This window comes from Apis laboriosa, unplaced genomic scaffold (assembly GCF_014066325.1).
Source record: "Apis laboriosa isolate Shangri-la unplaced genomic scaffold, ASM1406632v1 scaffold40_cov151, whole genome shotgun sequence".
Lineage (NCBI taxonomy): Eukaryota > Metazoa > Arthropoda > Insecta > Hymenoptera > Apidae > Apis > Apis laboriosa.
The window spans coordinates 3,620,639-3,639,320 of NW_025223180.1; the positions used below are offsets into that span (position 1 = coordinate 3,620,639).

General features: G+C 22.6%; 5 protein-coding genes across 14 annotated transcripts; 2 read left to right on the forward strand and 3 right to left on the reverse strand.

Moving 5' to 3' along the window:
* Positions 1 to 1,735: 1,735 nt before the first annotated feature.
* On the forward strand, positions 1,736 to 3,545 carry LOC122715868 (eukaryotic translation initiation factor 3 subunit K). Its single transcript, XM_043938405.1, has 4 exons — positions 1,736 to 1,916; positions 2,208 to 2,427; positions 2,732 to 2,951; positions 3,270 to 3,545. The coding sequence occupies exons 1-4, from the start codon at positions 1,864 to 1,866 to the stop codon at positions 3,425 to 3,427; spliced, it is 651 nt and encodes a 216-aa protein (XP_043794340.1). The 5' UTR covers positions 1,736 to 1,863; the 3' UTR covers positions 3,428 to 3,545.
* Positions 3,546 to 4,116: 571 nt separating this feature from the next.
* Positions 4,117 to 6,405, reverse strand: LOC122715857 (palmitoyltransferase ZDHHC7). 3 transcript variants are annotated; one of them, XM_043938386.1, is made up of 4 exons: positions 5,978 to 6,405; positions 5,368 to 5,649; positions 4,849 to 5,007; positions 4,117 to 4,568 (listed from the first exon to the last, which is right to left on the reverse strand). In XM_043938386.1, the coding sequence occupies exons 1-4, from the start codon at positions 5,992 to 5,994 to the stop codon at positions 4,295 to 4,297; spliced, it is 732 nt and encodes a 243-aa protein (XP_043794321.1). In that variant the 5' UTR covers positions 5,995 to 6,405; the 3' UTR covers positions 4,117 to 4,294. The 3 variants fall into 3 exon arrangements, with proteins under 3 accessions (XP_043794321.1, XP_043794320.1, XP_043794322.1); XM_043938385.1 differs by having other exon boundaries at positions 5,943 to 6,400; XM_043938387.1 differs by lacking the exon at positions 4,849 to 5,007 and having other exon boundaries at positions 5,943 to 6,404.
* Positions 6,406 to 7,126: 721 nt separating this feature from the next.
* LOC122715793 (protein Mo25) lies at positions 7,127 to 10,124 on the reverse strand. Of its 8 annotated transcripts, none has more exons than XM_043938253.1 (8): positions 9,880 to 10,124; positions 8,802 to 8,914; positions 8,572 to 8,739; positions 8,199 to 8,317; positions 7,867 to 8,035; positions 7,624 to 7,788; positions 7,443 to 7,547; positions 7,127 to 7,345 (listed from the first exon to the last, which is right to left on the reverse strand). In XM_043938253.1, exons 2-8 carry the CDS (start codon positions 8,892 to 8,894, stop codon positions 7,163 to 7,165), a joined length of 1,002 nt encoding a protein of 333 aa, XP_043794188.1. In that variant the 5' UTR covers positions 8,895 to 8,914; positions 9,880 to 10,124; the 3' UTR covers positions 7,127 to 7,162. The 8 variants fall into 8 exon arrangements, with proteins under 8 accessions (XP_043794188.1, XP_043794185.1, XP_043794184.1 ...); XM_043938250.1 differs by having other exon boundaries at positions 8,793 to 8,914; XM_043938249.1 differs by lacking the exon at positions 9,880 to 10,124 and adding an exon at positions 9,507 to 9,834.
* Positions 10,125 to 11,189: 1,065 nt separating this feature from the next.
* On the forward strand, positions 11,190 to 15,260 carry LOC122715762 (transcription factor Dp-1). Its single transcript, XM_043938197.1, has 11 exons — positions 11,190 to 11,558; positions 12,265 to 12,383; positions 12,506 to 12,572; positions 12,740 to 12,837; positions 12,964 to 13,127; positions 13,330 to 13,492; positions 13,573 to 13,934; positions 14,006 to 14,088; positions 14,171 to 14,254; positions 14,324 to 14,590; positions 14,675 to 15,260. Exons 1-10 carry the CDS (start codon positions 11,510 to 11,512, stop codon positions 14,554 to 14,556), a joined length of 1,422 nt encoding a protein of 473 aa, XP_043794132.1. The 5' UTR covers positions 11,190 to 11,509; the 3' UTR covers positions 14,557 to 14,590; positions 14,675 to 15,260.
* Positions 15,261 to 15,763: 503 nt separating this feature from the next.
* On the reverse strand, positions 15,764 to 16,256 carry LOC122715874 (COP9 signalosome complex subunit 9). Its single transcript, XM_043938411.1, has 3 exons — positions 16,095 to 16,256; positions 15,902 to 15,971; positions 15,764 to 15,835 (listed from the first exon to the last, which is right to left on the reverse strand). The coding sequence occupies exons 1-3, from the start codon at positions 16,161 to 16,163 to the stop codon at positions 15,798 to 15,800; spliced, it is 177 nt and encodes a 58-aa protein (XP_043794346.1). The 5' UTR covers positions 16,164 to 16,256; the 3' UTR covers positions 15,764 to 15,797.
* Positions 16,257 to 18,682: the final 2,426 nt, after the last annotated feature.

Here is an 18,682-nt window from a genome sequence, read left to right on the forward strand (position 1 = left end):
TCGACCAGAAGATAATCTTAAAAAAAAAAAAAAAATCATTATTTTATTCATATATGAATAATGAACTTCATTTCAACATTTATATAAATGAAATTCTGGTAGTGCTTAATTATCTACATTCTAGTTAAGTTTATATTATCTGAATTATCGTTAAATGTTATTCCTTTTATATTTTTTTATAATATAATATAATCGAAATATAATCGAATATAAATTGTATTTTTAATCCAAAATAAGTAAAAAATTAATTCATTAAACAATTATTATATTTGCAATATATATAATACAATATTTACATAATATATTATTGTGCATTTTAAAATAACATCCTCTTATATAAACATGAATTTTTTTTAATTGAATGAAAAATCATAATTGGTGAGGGAAATTAGATAGATTTTCATTATATGAGCAATTTGGTTATAAAAAACCATTCATTCTTGTATATATAGTTAATATGAATTTATATTCTATTGTATGTTTTTAAAGTTTTAATTTAAAGCTTATTGTAAAAATTTCCTCTAAATATAAAGTAGAACTTATTTATTTGAATTATCCATAGAAATAAAATTTCAAATATTTTTATATATATTTGAATAATTAATAATACAATATTTTCTGAATTAATATCTTTATTATTGAAACCGTATATCAAATAAGCAAGTTTCTGTACTTTCTGATAAAATGAAAGAGTGCGATAAAGTAGATGAGCAAGACTAGGAAGCTAGTATATCCGGAGGGTTCACGTGACACCGATCTATCGCTACATCCGTTCTGGGTATACTCCGTAATATAGATCATCAGGATGATCGACATTAACTCACACAAATTTCAAAGCATCTACTATAGATAAAGAACATTCTTCAATCTAAAAAATTGAACAATAATTTAAGAGAATGAAAGAACTTTCTTATAAATACTTGTGATTGATTTTTGTTCTAGTAGAAAGAAATTAATATCCATAGAAATTTCTCTAAATAAATTGAAAAAAATAATCCTTTATTATAATAACCGGATTAAATATATAATGATCGAATCTTTATAATTTTTTCAGAAAGCAAAAAACTTTTAGCGTAACTAATTTTTATACTTTGTATGCGCGCACATATATACGTTTTGATTGCTCGTTAACGGTCAACACGGCAGAGGGGAGCATCCCCAATGACTAGAGGATGTGCGGGAAGTGCCGCGGGAACCATATTAAGAATTACTTTACAGGTCACATTTTTTTACGAATCAAATCTTTTTACGAACTAAAAAATTATTGATATTAAAATTTTTAATATCAATAAATAATTTTTAATATTAACAAACAAAAATAAAATATAAATTCTTTAAAAAAATAAAAAATGAATAACAAATAAATGAAAAGTAATACAAAATATAAAAAGAAATTACATTATTTAAAATTAAATTATATCATACAAATATTTCTTATTAAATTCGTGTTTTATAAGATATTTATATAAATATGATAATTATAAAAATAATTCTTAAGTTCTTTTTTAAACATTATAAATTAATAAAATTAAATGTTTTATGTAAATGATTAATAACTTAATAATTATTACTTTTGTTTTTAATAAACACAAACGTATTTTTTATCATATATCAAAAAATTTTTTTCATGTTTAAAATTGTATAAAATTAAATAAATATTTAAATTTCATTTCCTAAAAAATTAAAGGTTGGTATCAATTTATGTTGCTAAATTTGGCAATCTTGCTGTACTCTATCATTGTGAGAATAGGAATTAAGTTTTCTAACCTACAATATTCTACAATATTCTAAATACAATATTTCTTTTTCAAATAAAAAAATTAGTTTATTATAAACAAATAAAAAATTTTTTTTATTATTATAATGGCAGAAGCAATGCGTCAAACCGTAGCTGGAATGTTAAAAGGCATTGAAAGGTATACATTTATTATTTAAATATTTAATCAAATTCATTTCATTCTTTATAATTTATCTTAATAATAAGAAAAATATTTGAAAATTAAATTTATTTCTTCAAAATTTAATTATTAATTTATTTTACATTTTTTTTTAAATATTGATTATACTTTTATCTTATATAGTAATTATAAATATTACTATAAATAATATACTATACAATATATTTTATACAATTGTTAATATTAAACATGCATGTTAAATATTACAAACATAAATATCTACTTTATTTTAAGTAAAATAAATTTCAGATATAATCCAGATCATTTAGCAACTCTAGAAAAATATGTTGAAATACAATCAAGAGAAAATGCATACGATTTGGAGGCTAATTTAGCAGTTTTGAAACTGTATCAATTAAATCCACATAGATTTAACATGGATATTACGTGTCAAATATTGTTAAAAGCTTTAACAAATCTTCCTCATACTGATTTTGTCCTTTGTAAATGTCTTCTCAGTGAACGAATTGTAAGTTTTTCATTTTATTATAAGTTTAATAATATTTTCATTAATAAATATTTTTATTTATAATATAAATATAGATCAAATATAATTTTGATTAGAAAAAAGTAAAAAATAAAAGAAAAAAGTATATAAATGTATTAAATATAAGTAAATAAAAAATATAAATATATATAATATATAATATATATAATAATGAAATACATTTACACGTTTTATTTTAATTTTTTGATATTTTTCTAATCATTATTAGAAAAATTAATTCCTTATTATTAATTTAAAAACTAATTAAATAAAAATTATTTTACAGATGCAAGAAAGCCCTATTAATCAAATTATGTATTTGGGAGACATTTTAGAACAATGTGACTTTCAACATTTTTGGGATAGAGTCCTTTCTATGTCTGATCTTTGTGATAGAATTGTAGGATTTCAAGATTCTATAAGAAAATTTGTTTGCCATGTAGTAGGAATCACATTCCAAACAATAGATAAAAGTCTTCTAGCACAACTTCTTGGAGGTGTTGATGGTATATAATCTTTTTTTAAGAACTATAAGAAGAATTATAAAAATATTCACAGAATAGAATATTTTGTTATATAATATTTATAATATTTATATATATTTATATATAATTAAACAAAATATTTAATTAAATTAAACAAAATAACCATAAGTTTAATATAAATCTACTTAATTAACATCGTTCATATATTTTAAAGTTATTCAATATTTATAAAAATCTTTTTAATTTAATTTATAAAATGTTAAACTATTCTAAAATATATATATATTTATATATAATAAAAATATATATATAAATTTAATAATAAAATAATTATTTTAGATCCTACATTAAAACATTGGGTAAAAAAATATGGATGGAAAGAAGAAAGCAAATCTATTATTTTTATCGCCAATCAAGATGAAAATATCAAGACAAAAAATATTACAGAAAAAATAGATTTTGAAAATGTTGCTGGTTTAATGGCTGCTTGTCTATGAAATTTATATCTTAAATTTTTTTAAACAAAATTTCTTGTTTTTCTTTTAATCTATCTTTTCTTATAATATAATACTTTTTTATGTATAATAATTTTATAACATATATAAATATCATAAAAAAAATATACATTTTTCATATTATTTAAATACAACCGAATGATATTAATATTCTTAAAAAATTGAAGACTAGTACAATTGAAATATTTTAAAATAAAACATTTAAAAAAATGACATTTCAAGAAATTTTTGAAAGATATATTAAAAAATTTAATTATATATTCTACAAGTTTTACTAAGATTTTGTTGAATATATTCAATGACTAATATTACATCCAATATGATTACTAACATTTCAATCACATGAATATTAAATTTGCAAGTATATTTAAATTTATTTAATTATATGGAATGCCTCATGAATAAATATTAAAAATTTAATAATTTATTTTGAACTACATTCTGATAAAAAATTAAATAATAAATTCAACAACAATAAAATAAAAATATAAATTTAAATATTAAAATACCTTTTCTCCTATATTTATTTTTTTTATTTCTGTAACTTAATGTAAGTTTATTTTAAAAAATTAAAATACTATAAACTCTTTAGTTTTAGATAATAAAATGTTTTCAATAATATTTAAATATAATATTTAAATATAATATTTAAATAATTTTGATTGTTAGATTGTTTATATAAACAATTGTAATTATGTAAATCTTTGTTTTTCATATATCATGATGTATGATGTTTTAATTCATTAATCGTACTTAAATAATAGAAACTTCTGTAATATAAAAAAGTACTTATGGCAAACAAAGCCATAACAAAAGCTTTTACTTCATAATGTGCAATCAAACATTTATCTAAACTTCATGATCTATCAGGTACGCATCTTTTCGAAAAGTATAACGTGGTGGATTTTGGCAAGGAAACATCCATAAAATTGGATGGCTTTTACCACAAACTTCGGAAAGTAAAATCAAAGTACGTGAACTGTTTCTTTTATAATGATGACTATTCTGCATATGTTCCATTATATTTTCTTCTCCCAGGATACCTTGAAATTGGTCTACAAGCATTGCGATGACAAACATACCAAACAGTGCTGATTCCAATACCAATATAACACAGTGTAAGCTGTAGAAAAAACTTTTTGATTATTTCATTTTTTTTTAATAATATATTTCTGTTATATTAATACTCAATTTTTATATTAATGTTTATATTAAATAATTTTTAAACTTAAATTTAAGTTTCTAAAAGATATTTAATATTATTAGATTTAATAATCTTCTCTCTACATTTTATAATGTTTTTTCTCTCAATAAAAACTTAATTTTTTTTTAATAGAGATGTTTGAATTGTAATTATTTTCTCAAACAATAATTACAAATAGTTATATTTAAAATACACATACATGCGACTCTGTTTGACAGCTATATCATTACTGCATCGAGAACATTCTAAAATCCATGAGGTTATCACCAAGCCTAGAGCATAGAGGGCCAATATTCCAACATAGATCAGAAATTGAATAAAGTACTTTTGATTTCGTTCTCCAACACAGTTGTTTATCCTTTGAGCAACATTGTAAATTAATTTATAATAAAAAAATATTACATTAAAAAAACTACTATTAAAATATATAAATTATAAATTTATTATTGTTATATTATTATTTTTAATACAATAATAAATATTTTATAATACAATAAAAAAATTTCAATACAAAATAAAAATTAATAAATTATTTAATATAATTTATTTATATATATTTTATTACATTAAAAAATACCATAAAACTCTTTCTTGCAAGTTGAAATATTACCTCTATTAAAAATAAATAAAAAAAAAATAAGCTGTCAATATATATTATAAACTTCATATCTTTTGAAATTGTAAACAATTTTTATATACCTATAAAATTATAGCATACCATGGACAATGATGATCCATTCTCCTAACACATCGTTTACAAATTCTACAGTGACATGCTTTAGGTGGTCTGTATGTTTCACATCTAGTACAAACAGTCCAACTGTCTCTTTCATCACATTCAATTTTTGTTTCTGGATTATCTGTATGAATGTCAGAAAAGTCCATACGACTTTGAAGTAGTGGCACAACACCAGGATCACTGCAGACTGCCTTCAAATGTGATGTTATCAATAATAATACAATGGTGTTGAAAGCCACAACATGAAAAGGACCCCATAGACTATACATAATAAAAAGAGATTAATAATATAAATCAGAAAATAGTTATTACAAGTGCATTTCCTGAAGTTGCATTTTTAATTGCAATAAAAATATAATAATGTGTAACAAAATGAAAAAAAAAATATTAACAATATTTTATTAAGTTAAATTAAAAATGTTAAAAGATTAAATTAAAAAATTAAAATACACATATTTATATTAGTAAAAAATTTATATAAAATCAATTTAATACAAACAAATATAAAACTATGAATAAATAGAATTACAAACACAGAAAATTATCAAATGCACCTGTCTTGTAAACTATGCAGGATAACCCAACGTACGACGACGTAATCTGCATAAAAGACAGCAACGTATGTAATTATGATACACACGATCCCACAAGGGTCTTTTACAAACATTTTTATTTATTCCATACTCTTTATTAACAAATATATGAAATATCGTCATAGATTAAAACGATTTCATATTACTTCATTTTTCATTGAATTTACATTATACGAATTCAATTCATTTTTTAAGAATTCCATTTAAGCTCAAGTCTTTTTATTCTACAATTGCACTGAAACACCAAATCGGAATCGTATTTAAACAAAAAGAAAATTTATTTCACTAAATTATCTTAAAACAACACAAACAATAAATTTTCTGACCAATACTGATCATTATTGACTAGCCTAAACTGGCCGCCATGATATTACTGTTATTAAATAACCACGTGACATTCCCTACTTCATTGTATATTTTTTTCTCCTACTTAAAAATGTTCGCTTCTTTATTAATACTATAAATATAACAATTAAATATCGTCAGCTATAATAAAAATAAAATTATTGAATATAAGATTATAAAATTTCATTGTTCCTATAAAATTGAAATTAAAATATTAAATTTATATATTAATTTTTTAAATTTTATAATATAAAATACAATAATAATTAGTATTATATCAAATAATTATAATAATATAACATAATAATTATATTAAAAAATTAATATTAAGAACAAATATTTTTTAATATTATTTAACTTCATTAAATATTTAAGTGGAAACATATGAATATGACAGAGTATCATTCCGTATAAATATACAATAATGCATAATTAAACGAAAATTTTATTTACAAAACTAGTTGCAAATAAAAGTAATAAAAGCAATAAATAATAATAATAATAATAATAATAATAATAATAATAATAATAATAATAATAATAATAATAATAATAATGACAATAACAATGATAATCATAATGGTAATGATGATGATGATGATGATGATGATGATGATGATGATGATGATGATGATGATGATGATCAAGTCTTAATCGATCAACGATAAGTATAATAAGTGAAAGAAAGGGACAGTAAAAGACAGAAAGATAGGAAGAATGGTAAAATAATGGTAATTTGCTATATCGGTGACTTAATGATATAACAGTAGCAATAGCAGCTGTATAGACTTCAATAGTAGTTAACGATAGCTGTAGCAATAATTTATATTTTGAATTTAATTTTCATGTACAGACTTAAGCTCTTTAATCTGTTTAATAAGATACGCCTTCTCATCATTAAACTGTTCGTCTTCGGAACGATCAGTGTGGAAGCGCGTTAGAAATTCGATTAATTTTTCCTGATTGCGCAATAATATATCTAAAATTGGTTTTGGTTTATTTGGATTCGCCACGAACACCTAATAAATTATAAACAAAGTTTTTAAATTATTTTTTATAAAAATTATAATATAAAATATAAAAATAATAATAATGAGTTAAACTACATAAATATACCTTAAACACATGAAACGCTTCAAATTGAATATTACGTGATTTTTCTTTAAGCATATTCATCATCAATTTCAGATTATCAGGATTTGAAATATACCGTGTCATTACCTGAAATTTAAAGATTTTTTAATTAATACGATCTTACAATTCTACATATGCAACATTTAATAATAATCATACATACAGTGAAATTATGTCTATCAAGTAAAAGTTCTCCTAATAGTTTCAAACTCTGTCGTCGCGTAACATAATTTTCTGAATTCAATAACCTTTGATAATGAGAGAAAACTTTATCGTAATTAATTTCTAAAAATTCAGCGCTCAGTATTTTATGCCTGGTAAGTAATTCCTAAAAATCAATGTACCGGATACACCAAGTATGTTTTACTTTAAAGTACGATATATCATGCGCTTTATCATCGCTTACTTTGAATGTAGAAAACGCGTCGGAAGCTATGTCGAAAGTTGATACTTCAACATATCTGAAAAAATTGTAAAAGTCGTCCGAATAGATCATGATTTTAGCCAAGGCCTCATATCTTGCACACTCTCTTAACATAGTGCCACAGTTTAAAGCAATATCTTGGTGTTCATACCTGTAATTTTAATTATAATTATAAATTGAAATATTTGTTCAAATATTTATATATAAATTCCATAATTTGAATTAAAAATTATATTATAATAATATTAATTGATATAGTACAAAATAAAAGACAAAATATAGATATTATATTTTCAAAAAGATTGAGAACTTACCCAGACATAAGAGTAAATAATATTTCTGGTTTAGTACATATATATTCTACTGTTGGAGATCTGGTTCCAATTTGTCTCCGTAATATGTTATTAAATACTTGAGCAACATCTTTCTTTCCCTAATGAAAAAAATATTTATTAAATATTCAATTATTATTAAATATTATTATTAAATTATTAAACATATAATAATGTTTTAAAATAAGAAAAAATAATAAAAAATAAATAATAAAAAACTATACATATGTATCACATAAGAATATTATATAAAAATATAATATATAATTTTGATAAATTTATTTTCTGATATAAAATTATTTTGAAATTTATAATTTAATTATAATTTAATATTATTATTAATGCATATAAATACCTCAAAATCTATGCGACTAAGATTTTGCACAAGTAAAAGCAACAAATTACTATTATACAATTCCTGCGCCAATTGGGCAACAACAATATCTGCTTGAGGTTCTGTTTCAGCTGTTCCATAAAGCATATTTTTTATATGTACTAAATTTTTACTGACATCCTCTTGAGCCTAAAAATGAACGTATTGCGTCATAGAAACCGAAATGTAGCCTCACAACATACCTTTTCTACCTTCTTATCACCACGCTCCAATGCATTTACTGCCTCCTTAAGAGCTTTCACCACCTCCGCCGGACTCTTTTGAGACTTTCCGAACAGAGGCATGTTTTTCACAATGTACAGACCTTATGGAATATATAAAAATAATAAAAAAAATTAATTTTTTATTTTAATAAATATTTTACATATACTATATTTAATACAATTAAATATTGTAATTATATATATAATTTATATATATATATATATATATATATATATATTATATAAATTTTAAAAATTTTTTATTTTGATATTTTATATAAAAAAATATATATTAAAATTAAATTAAAAACAAGTATAAATAAATACAAAAATTATAAAAAATTTACATTAAAAAAATTACGTGATTTAATTGATGAATATTTCAAATTTTAAATTGAAATTTATGCATAAAAATTGTTCTATTCTATTATTCATATTCTAAATTTACAATAGTTTAATTTTTTTTTTTATATATTCATATAAAGAATTTTTATTATACAATGTATTTTACGAATATTTCTTTCATATGTTAAAAGCTTTACAATAAATTATGTTAAACATATTTCTTCAGGTTATATCTGTAGATGTAAATGTCAAATTTGTTAGAATCTACGACCTATTATCATCAAACATGATTTTATAAATATTAATTTCTGTCTATTCTTCTTTTTAAAAATATACATTTGATTTAACCTAAATTTTGATTTTCGTAGAAATGCATTTAAAAATTCAAAAAATGATTTAAAAAATAATTGAATCAAGAAACACTGTAAGAAATATGCCGAATGAAATAGTTGCAACAAAAATGGAGGTCGTGTATTAAGTCGATTAACGATACAATGACGATAGAAAGGTTCAGGTAAAAAAAAAAAAAGAAATCAACAAAACAACTCAAAATTTATACATATTTATACAAGAGATGAATAACATAAAATAAAAATTCAACAATTTGAAGAAACTAAAAAAAGTTAAGTTGCGACTTGCAAAAGTGTGAATTCGTTTAAAGGAATAACAAACGTTTAACCTGAGCGTTTCAATCGTCTTGTAAGGCTTAAAATAATCTTACCATTCAGTCAAACCCTAAACGAACCCTCAGCCTCAGTTCGAAGTATTCTATGTGATTCTTTTAAAAACACACATATAAGGCAACTACTTTTCAACTTAATATTTTAAGTTAAAAATACAATTTATATTATTATGACAGTTCTATCAATAACAGATTCTAATCTTACGCACTGTAATATAATTTTTTTTTTTAAGAATACTATAAATAAAATATTTGTCTTTGAAAACTTTTGATTAATTGCACGATTCTATGACGTCTCTTATCAAAATTCTTTCACGACTAACGCCGAATCTGCAAAAATATTATTGGTCTTGACTATCTAGAAACTTTTGTTTCAACCAATTAGAAAGCTTTGAAAATAAAATCAAAATTCAATTCGTTTAATGAAGATATAATCTTATTATTTGAATAAACTAATTTTTATATTATTTTCTTATATAGTTAAATTAAATAAATTAAAAAAATATATTAATACAATATTTCAATTTAATAAATATAAAAAAAGTCTCATTTTAATATTATTTTGAATTATGAATCATATTCTAATCATGAAAAATATTTTTTGTAGGATTATTTTATATATAATATTATAATGTAATATATATATATATATTATTACATGTATATTGAATCATATAGCGCGAAAATTTGTATAATCTATAATTTTTTAAGCAAATCAGTAAAATATAAATCTTCATATCTTTATTAATTTATTTTGTCATAATATGTCTTCAAATATAATTTTTAATATAATTTTTTAGACATATATATCGTAATAATAGATTTAATTATATTCAAAATTAATAATTAATTTAAAAAATTAATAATTATGAAAATTTTCTTTAAAAATATATAATAATTATTTTTAAATATTTTTGTAAAAATTAAAATTGAAATTGTAAAAAGAAAAAATAAAAAAATATTTGAATTAAAATAATCTTTTTTAATCCACCTATTTATTATTATATCTATGAATATAAAAATCATTATAAAATATATAAAATTATAATTATTTAAATTAAATTAAATTATATGTATAATTTATAATATTATAATATTATAAATTTTGATGCATTATGCATTTTTCTCTTTCGATTTATTAATCTTTACATTTATATTATTTATTGGACCAATTGACAAGTGGATATTACCAATATTAAAAATAAAATCCCAATAGTAATGTTTGGCATGTTATAACACTAGAAACAGGTTTTTCTTACAGAGATTACAGTGCCCATAAACGTGGAACAGAAGGGACCACGTGACTGAGAAGGTAACCAATCAGCTGTTTAACTTTGTCGTGCCGCCAAGCTCGTCTCTATTCTGTACTGTGCACGCGGAAGCTAGATTTTCGTGTGATATTTTTGCAAGTAAATGAACGTTTTCTTAAAATGGTTATATTAGTACGATAAAAAAACGGCTGAATTTTACTTTTGTGTGTGTAATAAGACGTTTTTTGGTCGGTATATCGTTAAATTCTGTTCTCAAATGGTTCTATATCATAGTCGCCATTTTGGTGATAGACCGAGCCAAGATTAGCGAGTGTACCTATGATCTTTTTATTTTCACTCGGCATTCGGTCGATCGTCGTGATCGTCGGTGACGCCGGGACGGAATTCTAACCTCGAGGATGACGCAACAAAACAAAACGATGAACTTTCTCATACATGACGCGAACGGTGAGTATGCCGAGTGCGCGCCAATTATCAGCATGCCTTACTTCGATGATAATGTCTTAATTTTCTTTCATTTTCCTTAAGATCACTCAGTTTTAATATTGTTGTCTTGTTCCTGGATTCATGCTTATGTTTCTATTATTTTTTGTTTAACTCTTATTAATTATGAGTCCGTGTTGGCTCTTTTTTTTTAATATTCATGTTAATCCTATGCTCTATTTCTTTATAAGCTATTTGCATTAAATGTGTGGAAAAATGTTTTTATTTTCTTTTCTATTATTAGGTAAATAAAAATAATTTGTTTTAAAGTTATTTTATCTTAAATTGTTAAAAAATGTATATATTTACTTGTTTCATTGCTTATACAAAAAAATCACTTTTATTTTCTAATACTTTTATTGAAACAAAAATTTTGTTTACTTATTTATTTAATTTAAAATAATTTAATTAAAATAAATACTTTGAAATATTTTATTATATAGTATATTGACATTTAATGTTTAAATTTAACAAATATCTAAATTTTTTATAAGTTGTTATTGATGTTATATTGTCTTTGTATTATAAATTTGTGGAATTTATTATCTATATTAAAAAATCTTATTTTTTTATTGAATTTATAAAAAAATTAAAATATTAAAATAAATATATGATATATTTGTTTATTAAATTATTAAAACAATACTATAAAACTTAATATTTTTTTTAGGTCATCCACAAGTAATAAAAGTAGTACAGAGTACAGCTAATAAAGCATTGGGCGGTATCGTCAGTACAACAAATGCAGGTGGCCTTAAAGTCTTTAAGACTCCGAGCCAAGAATCTCAGGTATAATATGTTTATAAGAATTTTAACCTATTATTTGAACCTCTTTTGATTACAATCTTTTATAATGATAATTTAATTATTTATTTTACTATTAAATTCAATAATATGTTTTTTTGATTTAGGTTTTGTCATCTAACGCACAAGTTCTTAGAACTATCAGTCTGCAAAGTCCTTCAACTCCAGGTCAAAGTAAGTTATTCAATAATTATTTTCATTTATTTATTATTTTTATTTATTTCTATTTTATATATTCTTTTATATATTTTTTATGATAAAACAAATATTTTTTTTAAATTTTCTCATATATCATTTAATTTTAAAATAAAAAATAATACAATGTTTTATAATTATTTTAGGGTTAGTTACAATACCATTACAGAATACAAAATTGGCAACAACCAAGGCTGGTGAACCTGTACTGACCAAGACTATACAATTAACATCTGCACAAATGGTATGCTTTATTTAAATGATTATCTCTTGAATATTTTTAAAAGATAATCGAAATTTAAGAATAAACTTTTTAAAACTTAAGAACTTTAAAAATATATAAATAAATAATTTTTATTCTTTTATGTAGAGTGATATAAAGCAGGCAATAGTATCTCAGCAGCAACAACAACAACAATCTGCTAATCAACAAATTGTGAAAGATGCAAGTGGAAAAACATATATCAGTCCGATATTGGATCATAGTGGTTCTAGAAAAAGACAAGATGTTGAGGGTGGTGATTTTGTACCAGAGTAAGGATATATAAAATATTTTTTTTATTCATATGATTAATATTTTCTTTAATTTATAGATTTATAATTATATGCAGATAATATATGCATAATATATACAGATAACTTTTTTTTTAATTATTTGAATAAATAAGATTTAATTCAAAAAAATTAAATATTTTTGAAATATTGATTTTTTATAATATATTTATCTTTTTAACAGTAAGCGAAGAAAAACAGAAAAAGTAGGTAAAGGATTACGTCATTTTTCAATGAAAGTTTGTGAAAAGGTCAAAAAAAAGGGAACGACGTCGTACAATGAAGTTGCGGATGAACTTGTTGGAGAATTTACTAATCCTGCTCATATAAATTCGTTAACAGATCAGGTATTTTTCTTATTTCTTTTTATTTATATTATATTATAAAAAAATAAAGAACTAACTAATATATGTAATATTTTGTTTAGCAATACGATCAGAAAAATATTAGAAGACGTGTTTATGATGCTTTGAATGTTTTAATGGCAATGAATATTATTTCAAAAGAAAAGAAAGAAATCAGGTGGTTAGGTCTACCAACTAATTCTCTTCAGGAATGTTTGGCACTTGAAAAAGATAAAAAAAAGAAAATCGAGAGAATTAAAATGAAAACACAACAATTACATCAATTGATTCTCTCGCATATCTCTTTTAAAAATTTAGTGGAACGTAATCGTGCCAATGAAAGTCTGCGTGGCCCACCAAAACCAAATTCTGCCATTCAGCTGCCATTCCTGATTGTGAATACTAGCAAAAAGACTGTCATAGATTGCAGCATTTCAAATGACAAGTAATTTAAAAAAATAATAATTATTGTTATTAATATTTATTGTATTTCAATTGATAATATACTTATTACAGAACCGAGTACCTGTTCAATTTTAACGATAAGTTTGAAATTCACGACGACATTGAAGTTTTAAAGCAAATGGGTTTAGCTTTCGGTATATAATTTTAATATTTTTAAATATTTAATTGAATTATATCTATTAATCTTATTGATTAAAAAAAGTAATATTTAAATAGGTTTAGAAAAAGGAGAATGCACTGAAGAAAATTTGCGTAAGGCCAAATTAATGGTTCCAAAATCTCTGGAAAAATATGTGGAACGTATGTATTATTTATAATTAAAGAGTTTTCTAAATCACTATATAAATTTTGTTTTATATTTCTTTTTAGAATTAGCATCTGGTGATTTGGAAAAATTTATACCAGTGACCATTCCTGGACCAAGTACCTCAATGGAAGATCTGGACACAAAATTGGAAGGTTCTCGACCTCCTTCATCTTCTCATACTTCACTTTCAGAAGATGTTTTATCGCCACCCTCGCAGTATTATTCCGAGGAAGAAGATGAAGAAGAAGAAAGCGATCAAGATGACCAAGCCGATAGTGATCTCGAAGTTAACTAGCACTCCGAACGATTTTCTCGGGGCTGGACTCAGGGTAAATAATTTATTAAATACATATTATAAAAAAATCATAAAGAAATCTTTATTGTATAAATATCATAATATTTATATTTTATAGGATACTCGTCATTGTTAGCAGCGTATTCGATATGGTCGTCATCGATATCGCTCTCAAAAACGTCATTTTTATGCGCAATCAAGATGCGAACGAATAACGGTAATTGGGGATCTCTTAAATATGAAATCTCGTTATCACCGTTAATAAAAGTCTGTTAATGAAAAAATGAGAATGGTCAAAAAGTGAATTAAATGTCGATTGGGGCCAAGGAGAAACAAAAAAGCAAGAAATAAATCGTGTAAGAATAAAACTCAAAAAGTTTCAGAACGTCTCGTCTGAAAAAGGAGATTTTCGTGCACGACGATCGACAGGATCCATGATTATGCGGCGCGACTGAAACCCGGGGTGCTATTTTAATTGTGCATCATCTTAACAGGTTTATATGATTAGCATCTATGTATTGTAAATTATAATCTTGACAATGATATCGATATTAATGTGTACGAGACATTATGACCAGTACTCATTTTCTTATGGCACGTTTATAATTAATATCGCCCGAACTAATATGCCGTGATGGTATTCTGGATACGGGCGCACGTCTGATTCAATTTCGAACTAAAAATAATAAATTGTAATAATGTTATTGCACTGTGTATATCAATTTTCTCTACCTTTATGTGTTAATTGCTTTTCTATTTAATAGAAATTTTTGCTTGTTTCACAAACTCTGATTATATATTGTGATAGTAAAATATAATTTATAAAAATATAATATTAAAAGAAGTATTATTTTCATTTTAATTTTTATGTTTATATTGTTATAACATTATAATTTTATATATATGTATATATATATATATATATATGAAATTTTTAATGAAATTAGAAAAAAGTCAGTTTCAGATTTATATTTAAAAACATTTTATAACTAATATTAATAATGATTAGTAATAATATATCAGTCTTCATTAAATTGAACTAAAGAAAAAATGAGGGAATAATATGAATAAATTTTATGAAGAATCAATTTATCCTACTTATAAAAACAAATATATTATTACAATTTTTATATATAAAATATTAAATTTAATATTTATAGAATTTAATATATTTTCACATTTAAAAAATTTTTTTTTTATTTTAATTTTAACATAACTATTTTTATTACAAAAATCATAATTTATTCGAGATCATCATCGTCATATAAGTCATCAAAATCTGAAAGAAAAGATTATTTATAACTATATTAATAATAAATTATGATAGAATATAATTTTTATTTACCATTGAAAAAATCCGCATGCACTGCTTTCTCACTTGCAGTTAGATCAACTAATAAGCGACTACCTCCAACCTAAAATATTTTTAATAAATTTATAGTTTTATCAATATATAATTAAAACAAATTTAATTTATTAATTACTAATAAAAATTATAATTCAGCAAAGAAAACATAACCTTTAAAATTGAAATGTACCTCTTCTAATTCGATATAAGATCCAGCTCCTTCTGGAAACATTTCATCTGCTACAAGAGTAGGTTTCATTTTATTATAAGTAAGAATTAAATAAATTCTTTAATTTTTTGTAAAATTCTTGTTTTGTTACAAATATTAACAAGATAAAATAATGATCTTTCAACTAAAGAATTTAAAATCTTTCATTAGCGCCCTCTGGAAGAAAAAAATAAATTCATATAACCGGATATTTTAAATTGAATTTTTAAAATTCTCTGTATATTTATAAAAAAAAAATTGAGGAGTAAATAAAATGGAATTCAATAATCTTCATTTTTTTAAAAAACTGTAATTATTATTAATCGTAATAATATGATTATTGACAATGACGCGGCTATGTGCACATTAAAACACCTTAATCCGTATCTTACAAGACCAGCTTTTCTTTTACATTATATACAGTAGCTAAATATTGTATTATTTCACTTTGCAATATAATAAAACTATTTATATATTTATATATTTATATATGCACGTATGTATTCTGAAATCATTGTAAATATCCACATTTTTATTTTATATGTGGACATATACAACGAGTTATGACAAATTTATCATTATCGAATTCTTTCTATGCTTAGCGTAAGTAAGAAACGATTCGAAATTAAATGATTCTGCTTGGCTTTCGTCTTCTCTATATAACACAATAGGCTCCGCTAAGGCTCCGCTTATCGCCGATAACTTTTTTTTTCCGGCTTCCAGGGTGTATAACGTTATTTCTCCTCTCAGAATTCAGAATTCTAACTAATTTAATAATAACATCTCATTCGATCCTAGAACCAATCAACTTACTATTTAAACAATTAAAATCAATCGATCGGAATTCTTTCTTTTTCATTTCGTAGTTATATATTATTTACAAATTCATTAAAGTTAAACTTCTCTTTCGTTGAGTTCGCATATTCAATCATATTAATTATAAACTCTCTATATTTTATGTAAAATTAATCATATAAATAACAAAAAATATATATATCAAAATTTGAAAACAAAAAAAAAATGATCTACATGATTTTCTTGTACCCTATACTTTTGAGTAAATTACAGAAATAAAATATTGTACTACATCACTTAAATGAAAAGATTTTTGAGCTAAAAGTAAGATAACTTTTGAAAATAACTATTTTGAAAATCATGAATAATGAGAATAAGAGATATGCAGCATTTAATATCTATGCTTTTAATATATTATATTTATCGTTCTATATAATTCTAATTTATTTTAGTTTATAAAAAATATTAATTAGATCGATTTTTTTTACATCAAACAAATGACTATAATTCAAAATTAATATCATTATATTATAATATCATTATATTTATAATAAAAAAAAAGAAAAACATTAATAAAATATTTTGCGTTTGCACATAAATCATAATTCTATTGTTAGAAAATATTAAATGAAAATTTTAAAATCGATAAATAATAAGAAATAAAACTTAAAGATAAACGAGTCACGAAAAATTTAAAAACGTTTAGACAACGTTTTTTTTTTTTTTTCTCTTTTTGTTAATTCTCTTAGAGATATTTCATTCAGATGTACGAGATCGTAAAAAATTATACAAACTTTACAGAAATATATCATATAAGATACGATATGCTAGATTTCGTAAATTCTTTAACATTGATCGTCAATAATTTAAAAAAAAAATATGAAAGAATTATTATTAATACATCATTAAAAGTCATTGTACTATTAGCTCAGAAATCTCTTATACATTGGAAACGATAGTTCCAAAAGAACATTATACATACATAAAATAATATTAAAAATGAGAAATATTAAATATAAACAAAATTATCGTTCAAAAATATTATCATATCATTCTGATACTACTCAGCTTTAATATAATTTTTATAGTTTAACGAAAATAGTTTTTTCATTTGAAAACAGTAATAAGTACAGAAAAATGGACATAAAAAAAATTGACTGGATCTAGGGTCAAAATATACGGTCCGCGCAGAGAAATTCCGTACCCCAGATTTCAAACGAAGAAATTATGTTTATCTTCGTCATACAGCGAAAGAGGAAAGAAGTTATATATTTTTCCGTAGAAGGAAAAAGTTTTTTTCTCCTTCCTTATCGCTGGAAGTCTAACAAGGATAAACATTTTTCAACGCAGAACATATTCTGAATATGGATATGGACGATTATTTTCGATTACTATTTCTCATATAGCCCATTTTTAACGAACATCTAGAAATAGATGTCTATTTATTTATTTATCGTTGAATTATGCAGTTATCTTTAAAGGAAATTTTATATTTTTAGAATTCGATGAAAAGAGATGAGATTATTTAAAATCAAAGTAAAAACGTAAAAACTAAAAAGAGTGAAAACGGATTAACTATCGCATTATATATAAACTATGCTATTGTATAAAACATGAACTTTCATTCTATATAGAACTTATTTACACTAAATAAAGAATAAATTATTAACATTGTACTCAATATAAAATATATCTTAATGTGTGTGTGTGTGTATGTGTGTGTATAAACGATAATGTTCTGACATATAAGAAAGATATCATATATATATATATAT